Source organism: Cryptomeria japonica, chromosome 7 (genome assembly GCF_030272615.1).
Source record: "Cryptomeria japonica chromosome 7, Sugi_1.0, whole genome shotgun sequence".
In the NCBI taxonomy this organism is placed as follows: Eukaryota; Viridiplantae; Streptophyta; class Pinopsida; order Cupressales; family Cupressaceae; genus Cryptomeria; species Cryptomeria japonica.
In genome coordinates, this window is record NC_081411.1 from 738,142,516 (window position 1) to 738,161,350 (window position 18,835).

Below are 18,835 nucleotides of genomic sequence, written 5' to 3' on the forward strand. Positions count from 1 at the left end.
ATATATAAATTAAAATTGATGTAACCATTGCACCTACATTACAATCTTGGTGTAAAATTGTCAATTTGTTAACCAAAACAAAAACACCACTAAAATCATAAAGCACGATTTATAGAGAGAAATAATAAGTTGAAGACGAATCATCAACCTAAAGTTGCAATTATATTTGAAAATTGTCTACACTAAAAGGTCTATTCTATACATAAGATATTGTAAATTAAATTAATATCTTTTATGCACATAAAAGTTGTTCTCTCTAACATGTTAATTAATATATTTTTTATTAGTACAACCCTTGCACCTCATTTCAATATAAGTACTAATTAATGCTATCAGATTTCCACAATCCATATTATAATTCTTTTAGAGCTTTTGGATTAGATTGTGTACCAAAAAAAAAATTATCATCAACGTTTTGAATCACACTCTGTGATTCATCATCAGGATGAGAAAGAGTTCAAAGAGATGAAAAATGACCAGTTGAAGATCTAGATTGAATATAAAGAGATGAGAGAGGGAAGGGATAGAAAGACTACATGCAGACCAAGTAAAATAATAAATAATAATAATAATAATAATAACAATTGCCAACCCAACTCCTAAAAAGAGAAGAAACAAATGAATATAAATAAATGAATTAAAGAACTAAAAACATGGTCATAAATAAATGAATTAAATATGTAAATGAATATAAATAAATAAATGAATTAAATATGTAAATGCATATGTGTGTGTGAGAGTGAATATATATAAATATGTGTGTGCATATATATATATATATATATATATATATATATATATATATATATATATATATATATATATATGTGCATATATATATATGTGCATATGTGTATGAATATATATATGTGTGTGTGTGTGTGTGTGTGTGTGTGTGTGTGTGTGTGTGTGCATATGTGTATGAATATACGTGTGTGTGTGTGTGTGTTCGCGTGTGTGTGTATATATATATAAACACGCACGCACACACATATTATTATTATTATTATTCTTTTCCTTGGTCCGTGTGTGCTCTTTCTATCCCTTCCCTCTCTCATCTTTGAACTCTTTCTCATCCTAATGATGAATCATGGAGTGTGATTCGAAACATTGATGATAAAAAATAATTGGCACACAATCTAATCTAGAAGCTCTAAAAGAATTATAAGTACTAATTATTAGAACATTTTATCCCTAGAATGCACAAGGAAGAAGTGTCACGTAGTGGTGAGTACTTGCCTTTACTATTGTAATATTTGCAAGTATTGTAATAAAATTATTTGTTAAGAATTTATAGATCTATATGAAGAAACTATTATAAAATATAATATAATATAAATATTATTTTGAAAATATACAGAACTTTAAATCATAATGTTAGATTAATGAAAGTGTGTATATAATTATAATTATTATAAAATGTGAAATAATTAAAATAAATTATACATTGTATATACAATTAATTAGGAATTATGATTTTGTTGCATTTTTTTTGTAGCTTTTGGTCTGTCTATTTTGTATTGAACATAGTAAAATAGTAAAATAATAATTTTATAAAAAATGGTTAAATATGAAAATAATAATATTTTATAAGTATAATTATTTTAGATGTAGTAAAATAATGATAATATAAGCAATAGTTTAATATGAAAGTTATAAAACTTTTTCTAAATACTGTGTGAGAAATGAAGACAATATAATTATAAAGTGTGATGGTGGTTTAAAATAATTGTTTAATAAGTTTTGCAATTATTAGTTAAGTACAAAATAGAGAATACATTTTACAAAATTGAATTTATACTTAAATAACATAGTAAAATTGAAATTGGTAGCTTGTGAATTGATATAATTAGTATAATTTGGTGTGTAAGGTTTTGTCCAACCTATAAATCTAGTTTTTGCTTTGGCTTATGAAGTTTTTCAATTTTGTTCAGCAATTAATGCATTATAATACCCAAGAACAAATCACTTTTGTCTGTAGATCAGTTTAATCTATTTATTTGATATTTATAAAAAAGATACTAGTTACAAGTATATTTTTGCATTGCTTTTGACTATTGAAATCGCTTGATGCAAAGAATTGTAAATAAAATTTGAAGGCAAAGTGGCCTTTATATTAAACATTTGAAAAAACAAATACAGATTATATTGTGATAAGCATTAGGACAAAAACTATTATAATTATTGTCATTATTAGTTTATATGACTAATCACTTATTATTAGTTCATACCCATGGAGGAATACTTATGCATCCATGATGGTCTTAAATAAATTAAGTAGTTATTTGAAATTTTTTATTTTTTTCAAAAATTGACATGCACAATTTTTAACAAAAAAATATTTAAAAACATGATATATTTCTCATTTGATTGGTCTACACTAATTTCAGTTGACATAAAATTTAATTTTTATCAAAAAAAAATACAAAATTTCTCTATAACTATTACTATGACATCACTATACTTATAATTTATTTATGATATGATGTGTGGGCCCACTTATTTATTTATTTTTAAAAGCAAGGTATACAATATTTCGTATGGCCATAGCATCTGGTATCTCCATCTCGTACTCCTACAGTCCTACTAGATGCATTTAATGCATGCTGAACACACTTTATTAATGCAGGAGAAGGCCGACTGCTAAAGTGTTTTATTAAAGGTTATTCTAAATTAAAAAAATTTAAATAAATTGTTTAAAAACATGGGTGTTGTTTAGGTCATGTATTAATGAGTCATATTATTTTATATTTAAATATTTTGTAGGGAAAATTTAAGCATGATTTATTAAAGAATTTTTTTAGGTATATAATATTAATATAAATTTTACTAATATATTGTAAATTTAATAGATTTATTTTTAATTTTTTTTTTTTTTATGTATTTTGAAAAAATAAATCAATTTTGAATAATTTATGTATTCATAAATCTATTTTTAACACTTAAAAATAAATTAAACATTATAACTACTTTTAATAATTGATTTATTTAAAGTAATTATTAATATAGAATATTCAACATTACAAATTTATAATAGTAACTCTTGTGATTTATTTTTAAACATTATACCTACTTTTAATAATTGATTTATTAAGTCTTGGCCACCAAGGTTCAAACCCCTACTAGGCCATTGTGTTCGCAGGCCTTAAGAGACAATGAATTTAAGAGACGGTGTTTTTCTTTCAATTGACGAGAAATTTACTCTATTATTTTGTAATATTTATTTGTTCATCTTTATTTTCCCTATGCAAATATCCAAATATCCATTGGCAGGGACTTGTTAATTGGAGGAAATGTACATGTGGAAGATTTCAATGATTTATATTATTAGTACTTGTCGTTAGGCTAGTATTATTGCAATCAGTTGCACCCAATTTTCATTAACTTGTGATTATTCAATTGCTTTTCTACCAATCATATTTATGAATTTTTTCATTCGATTCTCTTTTTAAAAAATTAAATAATTAAGATGTAAGATTTTTAAGTTTTCAAATTACAAAAATTGTTTTTCTTGAATCTAATTGGTTCAAATGATTTGCATCTTATTACTAGATTTCCAGATCCACTTTCTACATGAATTTTTTTAGGCAAATTTTTAGATCATTAAAATAATGTTTAGTATGTTTTAATTTTCTTTTTAAATTATTTAAATTTTTTATCTAAATCTTTAAATCTTTTAAAGCTTTATTTTAGTTATCCTCATAAAATTTGATAATATAAATATATATCTATTGGTAAATATATTAATATATATTTTCTATATAGTATATAATTAAATTAAATAATAGATAAAAGATGTAAATAATTTTAATATTATAAATATTATTAATATATTTAATTCTATATATATATATATATATATATATATATACAATAATATAATTAAAATTATTATATTAGGATTAAATACATTGTTGATATTAAAAGAAAATCAAAATTAAACATGTTAATTATATATAATCAATGAATAATAAAACTATATATAATAATATTTTATTTTTGATCGGTAATAATAGTTTTTATTTCATTATAAAATATAGATATTACATCAACAAAATCAGGCTTTCAAGTATTCCTTTAGCCCTCTTCTAAAACAAATAAACCTACAAATGCCTAATTCTCCAGGCATTGGTGCTTAGACCACCATCACAAAAACACAAAAAAACCTCCAGACCTTCTCCTTCAACACAAAGGATAATATATAGACATTTTTTGTTTAACCTTATCTAATATTTTTAGGCCCATATTGGGCTTACAAACCAAAAAAGGACCGAGCACTAATATCCGAACATTTCCCCAAGTCGCGGCTGCTTCCTTTTTGCCCTCATATGGAAAATCGGCAGGTTTTTATTGTTGTTGTCAATTGCCTTGAAAAACCCTACGCTTCCTCAATCCACTATGCCTGCCTTTGGGACGTTCCTTCTGCCACGCTTTCACCAGTTCGTTTTCTTCCTTCTCATGATGCCTGATCAGCCTCTTTAAGTTCTCCCACACTCCCGCCCTTTCCAAAACATAAGCTTCTTTGTCGACTTTCCCAATCCATCGAACAAAGGAGACCAGACCGAACTCATATGCATCCTTTTCATCTTCAAAGCCTTCTGAATAATCAAACCCAACACCCAGCACAGCCCATTCCAAAATAGAATCTATTCCTTCCAGCATTGTGTCCTCAAAAATCGATGTAACCACCCACTTCACCGTGTCATTATCATCTCCAACTTCAAGATCCTATGCAATCACCATTGAGATGATGTCTAAATTTACTTTCCAATGGGACACGTTCTCCATAAAATATGGTCCAACCACCTTCAGAGAAATGTTGACCATTTCCTCTTCCTTGAAGCGAAGGAGCCCTGACATTTTGTCTCAGCTCACTGCCCCTTTAAAGCCCTTTTGTTGTTTTCTAGTTGTAACTGTAAAGTTCACCTCCATTTTTGCAGGTTCTACTCTATCTTTCCTCTCTTACTCCACTCAGTCCTCTCTGCCACTTGTTTTCTACTCTTGGCTTCACTAAATGATCTGCATTATTTGGCTTTATAGTCCTACTCCTTCTCTAATTGTGTTCTGAGCACGCCAACCCTCTGTATTTAAACTTCGCATGATTGCCCCTTAAAAGATCTTACACTTGGTTTAAAATCTACTTGATCACTTCATTTAATTATGACTTGACATTCGTGTCGTGTATTCAGGAATCATTACTAGTTGCTCTCTCATTTGACCGCTTTTTTAAGACTCCCTCGCACTGTTATGATTACAACTGCATAACTTCCCCCGTGTGAGCTTTCACTTCATCCTTCCTAATAATGTGTTTCACTTGTTCTATGGGTCATCCACCTGACTTCGCCCCACAATGTCAATCTCCCAATCATCACCCTGTTGCCTCGCCCAGAGATGTTAGGCCCTAAATATCATCCATTTTAAGAACCCCTTCAAACCCAAAATACAAGGCCCATTTGGATAAATTGTTCGCAGTTTGATTTCCAACCCTTCTAATGTGGCTAATTTTAGTTTTCAAAAAAAATTAGTTCTGCTAAAATTACAGTTAAAAAACCTTGTAGATGCCATGCACTTATCTCTCCATTCATGATGGCTTGAATGATGATTAGTGAGTCTCCTTCTAAATGGAGGTTTCTAACCCCTTCTTTTTTTGCTACCATCGCTGCTTGGGCTTTAGCCTCATTGTTGGTGCTCTTCCTTAGCCTTTTAGCTCCATATTTTAAAAGATCTCTATTGTCATCCCATAAGGCAAATCCTGCCCCCGCTAACTGGCCATTTTGTTGCGCTGCTCCATCAAAATTTACCTTAAACCATCCCTTATGTGGAGGTTTCCATTGAACCTTCTCTGACATGTTCCTTTTCCCCTTCTTCACTAATCCGGATCCATGTCTGATTTTTATGCCTGGCCATGCCTTTTGTATATTTTTGTCCATTAACGTGAATGAGGTGGATAATGTGGAAGAAAGTGAAGTTGTGAACCAACCACCTCTTCTATAGCTCTATTAATTCTTGTTACCAACCTCCTCTCATCCTCCATTTTATCTTGAAAAATTCTTCTATTTTGTTCCTTCCATATCTCCCAAACAACTAGGGAAGGACTGATTTTCCACACACTAGAGAGGGTTGACTTTCTAGGTTGTCTTGGCCAACTCTCAAAAACCTCTTTTAGGGTATTTTGTAGCGGGCCCTACCAATTTAGATTCCTCTGGAGCTCAGACCAGCATTTCTGAACCATTTCGCATGTAAGAAGCAAGTGGTATGTGGATTCTTCCGCTCTATTGCACATGACACACTTTGATGGGCCCACAAAATCGAGTCTTTTCCTTCTTTCTCCTAACAAGATTCTGCCTTTCACAGCTAGCCAAGCAAAGGCACCTACTTTTGGAAGACATTCTTTACTCCAGAGGAGGGTCCAAGTTTTTTATGGTGTCTCCTCTCTTCCTTCCAAAAGCTGATAGCCCAGTTTGACTAAATACTTACCATCATTTGCCCCACACCAAATGTCCTCTTTATCTGTGAGTAAAATCTTCCTTTGATCCAGCACATTTTTCAGCCTCTGTTGTTCCTGAAGAGACAATCATGTAGTTGATAGATCTTTCCAAAGCCATTCTACACCTAATACTCCCTCTGAGCTATACATATAATCCCTTACTAACTGCACTAGCACTTCCTTTGTCTCTGTGAAGTCCTCCAAATCTTTCAAGGCAGGGTGACCTGCCCATGAATCCTCCCATAACTTGGCTTCTGCCCCGTTCCCAACCTGCCATGTTAAATGGTCTGTCACTACCTTGCGACATTCCAAGATGAAGTTCCAAATTGCTGATCCTTTGGAAGGGTTACGAATCGTGACGATTCTGTGGTCCTCTGCTGAGTCTAGATACTTAGTTCTCAGCACTTTTACCCACATCTGGTGTGGATTAGAGTAAATATTCCAGACTAATTTGGCTCCTAAAGCGTAGTTCATTTTTTGCCAGTCCCTCAATCCTACACCTCCTCTTACCTTTGCTTGACAAATTTTATCCCATGCCAATAATGGGATTTTCTCTTGCTCATTTGCGCCATTCCAAAAGAATTTCCTCATTTTTTGTTGGATTGAGTTGATGACCTTTTTTGGGATTTTTAGGCACATCATTGAGTAGATCGGGATGGCTGACACAATTGTCTTCAGCATTAAAATTATGTCTGCTGATGTTAACCATCTGCTTTTCCACCCCTCCATTTTATTAATGTTGTTATTGATTAATTTCTTCCATAGCTCTGTTCTGTTTGCTCCTCCAAAAAATGGGATTCCTAAATACTTGACAGGTAAAGACCCCACTTTCATTCCTAGAATTTTGCATATCTCCCTTTGCTTACATGGTTTGCAGTTGAAAAAGAAAATTCCCGACTTGTGCCAATTTACTTTTTGACCTGAAGCTCTTTCATAGATGTTTAGAGTTTCTTTCATTACTCTTCCTTCCCTAACCGAGGCATCACCTGCTAAAAATGTGTCATCTGCAAATTGCAAGTGTGTTATGGGATTTATACCTGCAGCAATTTGGACCCCTTTCCAAGTTCTTGATTCCCATCTCTTGGATATGATTCATCCGAGCACTTCTGCCATTATGATGAAGAGAAATGGTGAGAGAGGGTCTCCTTGTCGAATGCCTTTTGTGGATTCGAAAAAGCCCTGGGGGCTGCCATTGACAAGAACAGAGAATCTTGGGGTGTTAATGCAACTTCTGACCCAAGCTATCCAATCTTCTCTGAACCCAAACCTCTGAAGAACTTTTATTAGAAAGTCCATGTTTACCTCATCGTAAGCTTTCCTAATGTCAACCTTGATCATCATTTTCTCTACCCTTGTTGTCCGAATAGGGTGGACAGCTTCATGAGCCAGGATAATGCCTTCAAAAATTGATTTACCTGGAGTGAAACCACTTTGTTCATTTGAGATGACGAGATCCAAAATTGGTTTTAATCTATTTGCAATGACTTTTGAAATGATTTTATAAATGGAGTTGCAAAGCGAAATCGGACGAAAGTCATCAAAAGAGTTGGTTTCCGCCTTCTTTGGGATCAGCGCAATGAAAGTGTTGTTGAAATCTTTTAAAATGAAGCCTCCCTTCTGAGACTCCTCTACCACTCCCAGGATATCAACCGCCAAAAAGTCCCAAAACTTTTGAAAGAAAAGTGTTGGAAAGCCATCCGGGCCAAGCAATTTTTCTGCACCTAAACTAAAAACTGCCTTTTTAACCTCTTCCAATGAGATTTGCTCCATTAACCTTCTGTTGTGATTTTCCATAATACATGTGGGGATGACCTCTAAAATACCAAGGACATTTTCCTCCTAATTTTCCAATCTGTTTAAAATTTTAGAGAAATGCTCAATTGTTGTGTGGTTGATTTGATTTATGTCTGAGATTGTTATTCCCTCTTTGTTTTTTATAGAGGAGATCTTGTTATGAGCTCTTTTGACTTTGACTGATGTGTGAAAAAACTTTGTGTTCTTGTCACCATTCTTTAACCAGGTTTCTCTGGATTTTTGTCTCCAGTAAATCTCCTCTCTAGCTAAAACCTCCGAGTAATTTGAACTTAAAATTTTCTCCCGTCTGAAAGAATCCTCATCCATCCCTTTTGTTATTACATGCTCATGTAAGGATTTTAGGTCTTGTTCCAAATCTATCTTATCTTTAAAGATACTTCTAAAGGATTCTCTATTCCACTGCTTTAATTGTTCCTTAATAAATTGTAGTTTTTTAAAGAAAGTGAAAGCTTTATTACCTGGATTCACCGGCTTATGTTTCCACCATTGTTCTATAAGGTCTCTGATGTTACCGTCTTGAAGCCACATTGCCTCAAATCTAAAAGGACATCTCGTTGGAGCATTTTCATCTTGAATCCTTAGGCATATGGGATAATGGTCTAATCTCGTGATAGGATGGATCTCCGCTTCACTTGTCCATTGACTCTCTGCCCAATCTCCAGCAATAAAAAATCGATCTAATCTTTCAGCGATGTTTAGGAAGCCACTCCTTTTGTTGGTCCAAGTGAAATCCCCCATTTTGAAAGGAATTTCGATCAGTCCTGCTCTTGTAACAAAGGAGCTGAAATCTCTTTGACTCTGCCTATTCCAACCCACACCCCCCATTTTGTCTGAAGGTCTAAGAATGGCGTTGAAATCTCCTCCTAGAATATATATATTTTCCTTGTCATTGCTCACAATCTCAGAAATCTCACTCCAAACTTGATTTTTCGAATTTGTGTTGGTAGGCCCATAAATATTGAAAAGAAAGAACCTTGATTGAAGTTGCACTGATTTGATCTTCAACCATTGCCACCAACGTGTGGCCCTCAGAACCTCCACTTCCACTATTGAATCTTTCCAAAGAGCTGCAAGGCCTCCAGAGGCTCCTTGAGCTCCTACTAAGTTACATTTCCATGTTTGAAATTTCCTAGCGAACATACTCACATCCTCTTCTTTGATTTTTGTTTTTTGTATGAGAAAAATGTCAGGCCTCACTTGATCAACACACCGCTTGATCAAGTGAATCTTGTCAGAGGCATTGCAGCCCCTGACATTCCACGAAAGGGTCCTCATTACTCTCGGGAAAAGGCATAGCCTCTTCCCGATCTTAATTTGCTTTGACCTGTTGCATTGCCCACCAATTCCATTTTGAATTTATTTGATTTTGGCCCTCTTTTCTTTTTTTCCTCCACCTTAGCCTTATTTTGAAAGGATAGAGAGGTTTCTAGAGATCGCCTCCCTGACACTCCTATTGTTGTCAATCCTAATTCATCCTCCAATTCTTGGAATCCTGCAAATCCATAGTCATAATCTGATCCCGAAAAATTCCCATCGCTGTCCTTCGGTTTTTCAAAAGAACTGTTTAGATTTCTGATTGGAGAAATTTGTATATCTTTATATATTGTGTCCTCCCCTGGAGAAAAGGCTTGTTGCCTTGTCTTCTCTGAGCTGCCCGGGGATTGAAATTGCTCCAAGTTTGTGTCCGTAACCTAATTTGAGCGGATATTGCTACCCATCCCAATATTCACTTCAGTGGGGGGAGTTGTGGTCTTCTTGGCCCCCTCCTGTGTAGCCTTAAAGTTTGCCTTACATATTTGTGTAGATGATGTTTCTTCCACTCGTGGCAGTGCTCTGTTTTCCAGTGGATCTGTTTTGCTTCCCTCTTCAGCACAAGCCATTTCCCTCTTGTTACTTTCCCCAATTCCATCTCCTGACAAATTTCCTATTATCCCAGTGTTTAATGTTATGCAGCCTTCAATGTTTTCCTCTGGATCCTTGTTTTTAGTAAAAAGATCACCAGATTGAGCCTCTGTCATGAAAGTCTCATCAATGCTTCTCTTCTGATAGTGGGCTATGATCGGCTTGTTTCCCTTGACAGGGTCTCCACTATTTTCTACCTGAAAGTGAATATGCCAATCTTTTTCATTCCATAAATTTTCTCCATGATAACCATATGACAGTCTAATGATCTCCTTCTCTAGAAGTTGTTGCTCTCTCTCTTTGCCTTTTTTTTCTGTATTGCAAAAGCTCGGTGGGTGAATTTTGTTGGTGCATGTTGCACAGGATTCCATATCCTCCTTTAGCATTATTTTTTGCTTCCAAACCCCCATTCCTGTTTTGATTTCTAATGTATCAGGTAGGTTATGCACTGTCTGCCAGTTTATGCATAACCTTGTGATCATGTTGTAGTCGGCTGGGTCTACAAGTTCTTCCGACATTACAAAATCCCCCAAGTGGTTGCCAATTTGTTTAAGGGTTTCTGAATCCTTATATTCCTGAGGTAGTCCTGGCAATTTAATCCAAATCGAGGTTTTATCTATTGATGCTTCACTTGGATTAAATTTTGGAGACCAAGTTGAAATGTTTAAACCTTTTCCTTCAATAAAAAAAGGGTCGTTTTCTAGGATCTAGTCTCTATCCTGAGCTGTTGGGCAAACTACTAAATAATAGCCATTACCCAAAGTTTTTTAGCTCCATGCCTTCACCCCAGTTTTTATCACACCAGTTTCTGAACTTTGTGAAAGTTGGCCATATCCCACTCCATTTAACAAAAAGGCCTTTATCTGTTAGAAAGTTGAGAGAATCTTTCCATGCATCGTTTGAAAGCTCAACTGTCATAACTCTATTCAAAACGGCATTAGGGTTTACCTCTAAAGTTTTTGCCGCCTCTGAAGATATCTTTGGCTGCTAGAATTTCTCCTTCACCATATTGAAATCCACTTTAGGGCTTGTTCCTAAATCACGATACCCCCGAAAGAAACCTTTTGATTGCTTCCATGGTGATTTAGGCCCTTCCGCTCTCTTCCTCGTCCAAGGCTTGGCATTCCCCGGAGCCTGCCATGCCCAGGAGTGTTGTCTCTGTGTTGTGTGACTGCTCGCCTTCCAGCCGTGACTGTGGTTTCTCCCGAAGGGCCATCTCCTCCCTGCATCTGCTCTGTAGTTGAAACCCTCGTGACAACTGAAACCCTCGAGCATGTTTCGCTCCGCCATTCACCGTAGCTTTATATATAATAATATATTAGTAAGGTTAAATATATTAAATTATTAAAATATAAGAAAAATTGTATAAAGATTAATATATTAATTATAAATAATTTATTAATAATAACATTACCTAAAATATAATAATAATAAATTTATTATTAATAATTATATTAAAAAGTTTATTAAATAATTATTAATTGAAATTAAGATTATTATTATTAATTTTACAGTTATAATTTAAATAAATGATTATAACTTAATTTATAACTCTTAATTATATTATAGCTTTAATCTTAATTCTTATTTATTATTATAATTCTGAAATAATTATAATAATGATTAGGATTAAAATTAGGTTTATAATAAGAGTCCGTGTTAGGATAAGGGTTAAGGTTAGAGTTAAAAATAAGGTTCAAATTATTTCTAACTTAAGATTAAATTTAGGCTAGAGTTAAATTCAAAATTAGGGTTAAAATTTTTTAAAAATAGGATTAGAGTTGTATTTAATGTTAGATTTAGAGTTAGAATTAGGTTAAAATTTTGGGCTAGAGTACAAATTATCTCAAGGTTAATATTAAGGTTTGAATTAGTTATAGATATTATTGTAATTTTTTAATTATCTTATAATTGTGTGCACTTTCTATTATACTATCGCAAGAACATATTATCTCAAATTATTATCCAACCTACTTCTAAACAAAAAATTTATTATTGCAATACTAAAAAGGCAAGTACTAGCCACTATATGGCACTTATTAAAAAGGAGATCGATATGAGAGTGGTTCTCAAAATTTCGTAATACTATAATTTTTTGCACATGTTGTTCAAATTAATTTTATCATTGTTGTTGGTATTGAGTTGTGTAATACCCTAAAAATGGTCATCTAAACCATGGGCCCCTAATCTCGACAACATCACCAAGGTCCTAACCAAAGGCAATTAAATCAATCTTGAGCACGCAATTAATTCGTAAAATCATCAATATCACATGGCAAAATCAATCACTCAATATTAATTAAATATTTATTTAATTAATTGATCATTCCAAGTAAATCATTTTTAAACAATTATCCTATTTATTTTAATTGAATATCCTAGCATATTTAATTAAATAAATCAATTTGCCACAAATCTTCAAAAAAAAGAGGAATTAATTTAATTGAATAAATCAATTATGAGCACAAATCTTCAAAAATGGAAATAGATCAAAAAAGGAATTAATTGACCAAAAGAAAGAATTAAAAATTGAGAAAAGAAATCAATTGGAAACAATCTTGAAAAAAACAAATTAAAAATTGATAAATAATCTCAAAGAAAGCAATTAAAACCCAAAATTGAATGAAATAGAGAATAAACCAATTTTTTCTGATTTAATCTTAGTTCAACTTTCCTTTAAAACTGAGAAAAGCATCCAATTACATCAATTCACCTGGATTGTGCTTCTTCTTGGAAAATTTTGACCGCTCATCATCAGTTGATCTCAGCCGTTGGTTTCTTTCTGAATTTTCTATAAATTCAGGCTCTCATCTCTCATTCAGAGAGGCTGGAGAATATATCGTTATTATATTGTTTTTGCTCTAGGATTCTTTGACATATTGCATATTAATTATTTCACATTGATTAAATCATTTAGATTCATATTGCTTAAATCTTGTTAGATTAATATTGCATCCATCTAGCATTCATCATGCTCATATAGATTAAATACTACGTCTTGATGTTATCTAGTCACTGGTATTGCTAATAATCTGAGAGCAATCTTATACTCACATCTTTTAGAAGGAAATGGGTCGATTTGTTATGGTTTTAATATTCATGATTATATCTGTCTAACCATGCATGTAATGACTTGATTGAAGTGTTGTGTCTTGCAGATACAGATTCTAAATCCACTTTTCACACACACAAGTTGAACCTTGGGTTTCACCATCAACATGCTCAATCCATGTGCCCCCTTAGGATAAGGGCCAATTAGGATTATAATAGTATCGTAAATTGTATTTTACTATTTAAAACTTAATTACATTATTATGTTAAAAAATAATTTATATTATCTATTATTATTGAGAAAATGTTTAGAGAGGAAAAGATGAGTTTGATATTGAGTTATGATTTAACTTTGTTTAGTAGAATATGTTAGAATACTTTATGATAGACAAGTTAACATATTCATGTCATTATATTTCGCTTCTTTATTGTCATTGCAAAATGTCTTACCAAATCTTTTTATTTAATGTTTTTGTGTTGCATGTAATATGTTTGTCAACAAATCATTCAATTTCAAAAAAAAAGATTTCCATATGTAGGAGCACCTCTAACCCAAATCAAAGAATGGTCATGTTTGTTTCCTTTATTTTAGAATAAAGGTGACAAAGAAGAAATCATTTATATGTAGGATAGAATTGTCATTTTTATATAATAACTTTTTAATAGTACTAATTCTATGTATATAATAACAAGTACAGGTAACTTGGGTCTTTTTGAATAAATGAGTCAATATCAAGTTCATGTTCTTCACAATTTTTCTTTGTTTGTTGATTTTTATACAACTAGGTTAATGTTGATGATAATGGTGGCAAGACATGCTCTACAATTGAGAAGGTTAGGAAGAAAGTTGGAGGACCTAGTTTTTTATTAAAAAGCAGTGAGAATGAGGGCACTGACCCTTTACATAGCAAAACTATTAACGAGACCGCAATGCAAAAAACAGCAGTATAACAGCATTAACAGTAACAAAACTAATAGCAAAATGAGACCAAGTCTTTTAAAATAAAAACCAACAAGCAAAAACACAAAAAACAAACTACAGGGACGCATTTCTCACCCTAGTGGCATCAATGACACTATTCCATTCATTAAACGAGAACTTATACAAGTCCTTAGCCTCCTTCTTTTCCTCCTCCATGTCCGCAGTTTGTTCCCTCAGCAAAGAGAGGGTCAGCGTCGAGCTATGTAATATCTGCAAATGAAATTTGTTAAGGCACGCAATTTGGGCGTCCCAGGCCTCCACCTTGCTCTTGAGCCGATTGACATCATACATGATAGCCTGCAATTCAAGCACAAGGCTCAGGTTCTCAATCCTCTATGTGATGTCCAACACGTTCGTGCGCAGCATTTCCATTTGCTCCAGAGTAAGGACACCCTGGGGGTTCACAATAGTCTCGTCATCCATAGTCTTATCCATCGCCTTGGCTACATCTTCAGCAGGGGAACAATCAATATCATTTCCCAAGCCCATCCGAGGAATAGAGTTCATCGCATGTTCCGTCATCTTTAAGTCTGAGTCCAAGTCACCAAAGTCCAAGGCTTTAGTATCAGAATTTTTGTCACCTATGACACCCACAGTGCCCATGTTCATAGGGGCCCTATCCTTAACATCAATAGAGTCCTAGGCTTGCATCTCATAATTGCTCGTGCCAGCGGCACCAACAGTGCTCAAATCCATGGGGTCCCTAGTCATCTCCGCTTCAACAGCATCCTCATCGAGAGCTCCCATAGTGGTTTTAGGGTCCCCTCCCTCCTTGTCCTCAATGGGGTCTTCCTCTGAGTCAATAGTTTCAATCACAAGGGTCTTCTTTTTATGCAAGCTTTTGGAAGCCAATCTAGAGGATCTCCTTTTAACCTTAGAATCAGGGGAAGGGTTGTCATTCTCAGCATCCTCAGAAGACGAATTGTCTTCAAAGACAATACGTTTGCGTTTAACAAGGGTTTTGCCTTTACCCTTGGATAGGGAGTGGGAAACACTGGGAGAGGTGGATAGAATCAAGCTGGGAGAGATCGCAGATAAATAAAAAGTGGAGGCATAAGCAAGCAGAGACATGGAGAAGTTGGTCATAGCAAAGCCTTCATGCGAATATTAGAAAAATCTGGGGAAGGCCATAGAAAGGGCGGCAAGTTGTTGAGGAGTTGGCATAGGGGATTGAGAGAACGAGAGGTTCTGGGGGGGTGCAAAGGGCCTCATGAAATATTTACAACCTGTAAATGAGGCCCTGGTGAAGGAGGTAGGGCGCTTATCCCCATGCTTGGTATCCATGGTGTCTTTAACAGAGCTTTCAATGGAATGCAGTAAATAAAAGGGCAGACAAAGAAAATCGTTATTGCGAAAATGATTCAGATGGGGCAATTGATAGTAGTAAAATACCTTGTGTCTATCCTCGAGAGTGAATTACTTCATGAACAAAAGGTAGATCATATTCCATGAGTGTTTAAGCTCTTCCCGAGCAAACCTGCCTTGGAGTTTGACAGGTTCCTCACGATTGCGGAAGAAGCATTTCAGGCCTTTGTTGTTGGCAACATGACTTGTGCGCTTCCAGCGTCGTCCATCAAGGGCCAACTTCGTGGCCTGGGCAATAGTTTCCTTAGAGACATCGAAAGAAATGCTGCCCAATTGGAGGACCTAGTTGTCTTATCATTGCGAATATTTTTTTCTAATTCATCACTATTGCCCATTTCTTCACTATTTGAATCTATGTCACCGTATTCATTTTCTAATTTAGAATTTGTAGTATTTATTCTATTGTCTATTGAAAATTCTTCTTGTCTATGTAATTGTCTTTTGCATAAAAAGTCTTAGTGCTTTCAATATCAATTTGGGATGAACAATTCCAATTTGATATGGATTTTGGTATTCTAGTTTCCTTTTTAATGCAATAGCAATCACTATTGTATATCAAGGCAACTTTATTTTACAAGATGCTTTCTTTTGTTCACATGATGCAAAAAATAGGGGATATCGCAGCTGTGGCTCTTCCTGCCCACGAGGGCTTTTCAAAATCCGGTAACTATGGAGCTTCTCATTCCTCAGCCTCTGTCGTTCCTGGGGGGATTTGGGTGGCTTGGGTGGCAAGAGAACTTCTTCGGAGGATGATGGAGTTGTTTTGTCTCGCCCCAATCCTATTGGTTCGCAGAGTGTGTGGCCTTCTGGCAAGATGTCGAACGTGGTTGTGTCTACTAGGCAGGGTGAGGCCCGAAGATCACGACTTGGTAGACAACCGTATGGTGGATTCATTCTTGTTGCCAATACCATCTCTATTAATATAAAGTAAGATACAACAAATAAAATTGTTCATAATGCTTCTATTCTCTCCTTACATGGTGTGATTTGCCGATTTAGGGTTTTTTGGCCTTCCCTCCATTAGCCGCACACCTGGATTTCAGAACATTGGGAGCCTCTTATTTCTGGTAAAGTTCGTATCTTCCCCATGGCTATGGGGTTTTTTTTTGCTAAGTTTGATAATGCTCAGGACAGAAACAAAACATTATGTGACCATTTTTTTAGTTGGGAGGATAATTTTTTGTTAATGATTAAGCCTTGGCACTCTGATTTCAACCCTTCTACTGAAATGTTTAACAAGATTCTGATTTGGGTTTGGTTCCCTAATCTCCCCCTCCATTTATGGAATGATTCTCTTTTAGAGGAAATGGGTGAAGCCCTTGGAGATTTTTTGATGGTGGATGATGATTCCTATGATATTTTCTACTCCACCTTTTCCCACGTATTGGTTGATTTGGATGTTTCAAAAGGGTTGCTTGCTGAGATTTTACTTAAATCTTCTAAGGGTTCCTGGGTCCAATCTTTGGACTATGAAGGGATTCCCTTCAGATGTAGAAGATGTTTTAAAACTAGTCATGCGACTGCGCATTTTGGTTTTGAGAAAAAGGCTATGACGACCACTTGGTGGAAAAGCACTTCTCATCAGCATTATACGATTGAGAAGAAATCTGAACAACCTAGGAGTTTTTCTAAGGTGGTTGCTTTGGAATCTCAGGATCTTGGGGCATCCTCTCTAGATGTCACAAATGGTGGGGTTGTTGTTGTTGCAACCCCTAATGTAAAATTGAATGGGCCTCAGGATTCTAATTTTGGTGATAATGATTTGGCAATTAATTATGATGGTCTTTCTAACAAGGTCATGCCTTCGGGGAGGAATACAGATGATTTTTCTATGACTGTGGTTGCTGGCTTTCATTCATAGGAAAATGGGGCGTTGGTTTGGCATGACATGGCAATGCATGTGGAAGAGGGTTGGATAATTGTCAAGGGCAAGAAAGCTAAGTTCTCTAAGCCTTCTTTTGACATGACTCTTCGCTCCCACAACAGTAGCTCTAAATGTAAATCTTGATGGTTCTTATTCGGAGATTGGTCATAGGCTGGCTGCAAGGTGTTCTTTTTGCAGCCTTGTCTTAGGGTGGATGGTTGCAAGTGTTCTTTTTGCAGTTTTTTTTCTGTGGTTGTTTGTGCTTTCATGTTCCTTATGTTTGGACAACTTTCTGGTTGTGGGTTCCAGATCCTTTCAAAATTTAATTTTATTGGGTTTTGGGTCCCCTCAAAACCTATTTTTGCTTTAATCAAAAACAATAATCGCTATTGTCTCATGGAAGCCATGTTTATATTTATAGGCATATTAATAATGGAACTAGTTAATCTAATTTGAGATTTTTTACGTCCTCATTGTCTAATTTGTGCAGACATGGCGATATAAGTTTTTCTTCAAGTTTCGATATAGATGGCAAACTATGAATAGGTTTGTTTCATCTGATAAATTGTGGTGTAGAAAAGAGTGGCAGCTTACTAGCTTGTAACATTTGTTTACAATGTTTGCAAACATTTACCATGGACTTTACAATTCTTAGGCTAGAAAAGCTTTCGTTGTTTTCTTGTTCTTCTTTAGAAAGTGTTTTTAAGTTATGATGAAATTGAAGTCTTTGACACTTGTGTAGCATTCATGTTGAGGAGTATCTTGAATTGTTTCTAAATATGTTTCTTTTGGCCTCTTCTTTTTTAAATGTCAAACATTTGTTTCAATATTACGTAAAATAAGAATTCAATTGATTCAGTGATATTGCTTTCTTTTTAGTAATAATCTCTTTATCTATTGGATTATAATTTGGTATAGAAAATGGTACACTGTTTTTTCTTTGTTCTTTTTCTTTTAATAATTGGACTTTATATAATTTGAATGATTTGTTTGAAATAGTTGCAAAATATATGTTACTACTAGTGGCTCGTAGTGTATATGTGCGGTGTTTGTTTGAAATGCTATTATGTTAAATGTTTTGTTTATGCTTGCTTCATTTTTTTAAACTTGTTCAATCTATTTAGTTGTTAAAGACCATAAATCAATAGTGATCTTCAATAATAGTTGCTAACCATTGTAAACAAAAAAGCCCTCCTTCAATTTTGGTTTCTAAAGAAGGCATAGCCATGTTGATAATATAGTCTTGCCAATTTGTAACACATAGAATTGTTTGCAACATATTTTTTGTTAGATAAATATTTGTAATAAATTACATTTTTGTGATTACCTTTTCTTGCATTGCAAAAAGATTGTGCAATATATAATCTTA

General features: G+C 34.2%; 2 protein-coding genes across 2 annotated transcripts; both read right to left on the reverse strand.

The window, feature by feature from the left end:
• Nucleotides 1-6,574: 6,574 nt before the first annotated feature.
• LOC131071915 (uncharacterized mitochondrial protein AtMg00310-like) lies at nt 6,575-7,078 on the reverse strand. Its single transcript, XM_058007885.1, has one exon. The coding sequence runs from the start codon at nt 7,076-7,078 to the stop codon at nt 6,575-6,577; it is 504 nt and encodes a 167-aa protein (XP_057863868.1).
• Nucleotides 7,079-8,326: 1,248 nt separating this feature from the next.
• LOC131071914 (uncharacterized) lies at nt 8,327-9,577 on the reverse strand. The gene has a single exon (XM_058007884.2). The coding sequence runs from the start codon at nt 9,575-9,577 to the stop codon at nt 8,327-8,329; it is 1,251 nt and encodes a 416-aa protein (XP_057863867.2).
• Between the last annotated feature and the right edge of the window lie 9,258 nt (nt 9,578-18,835).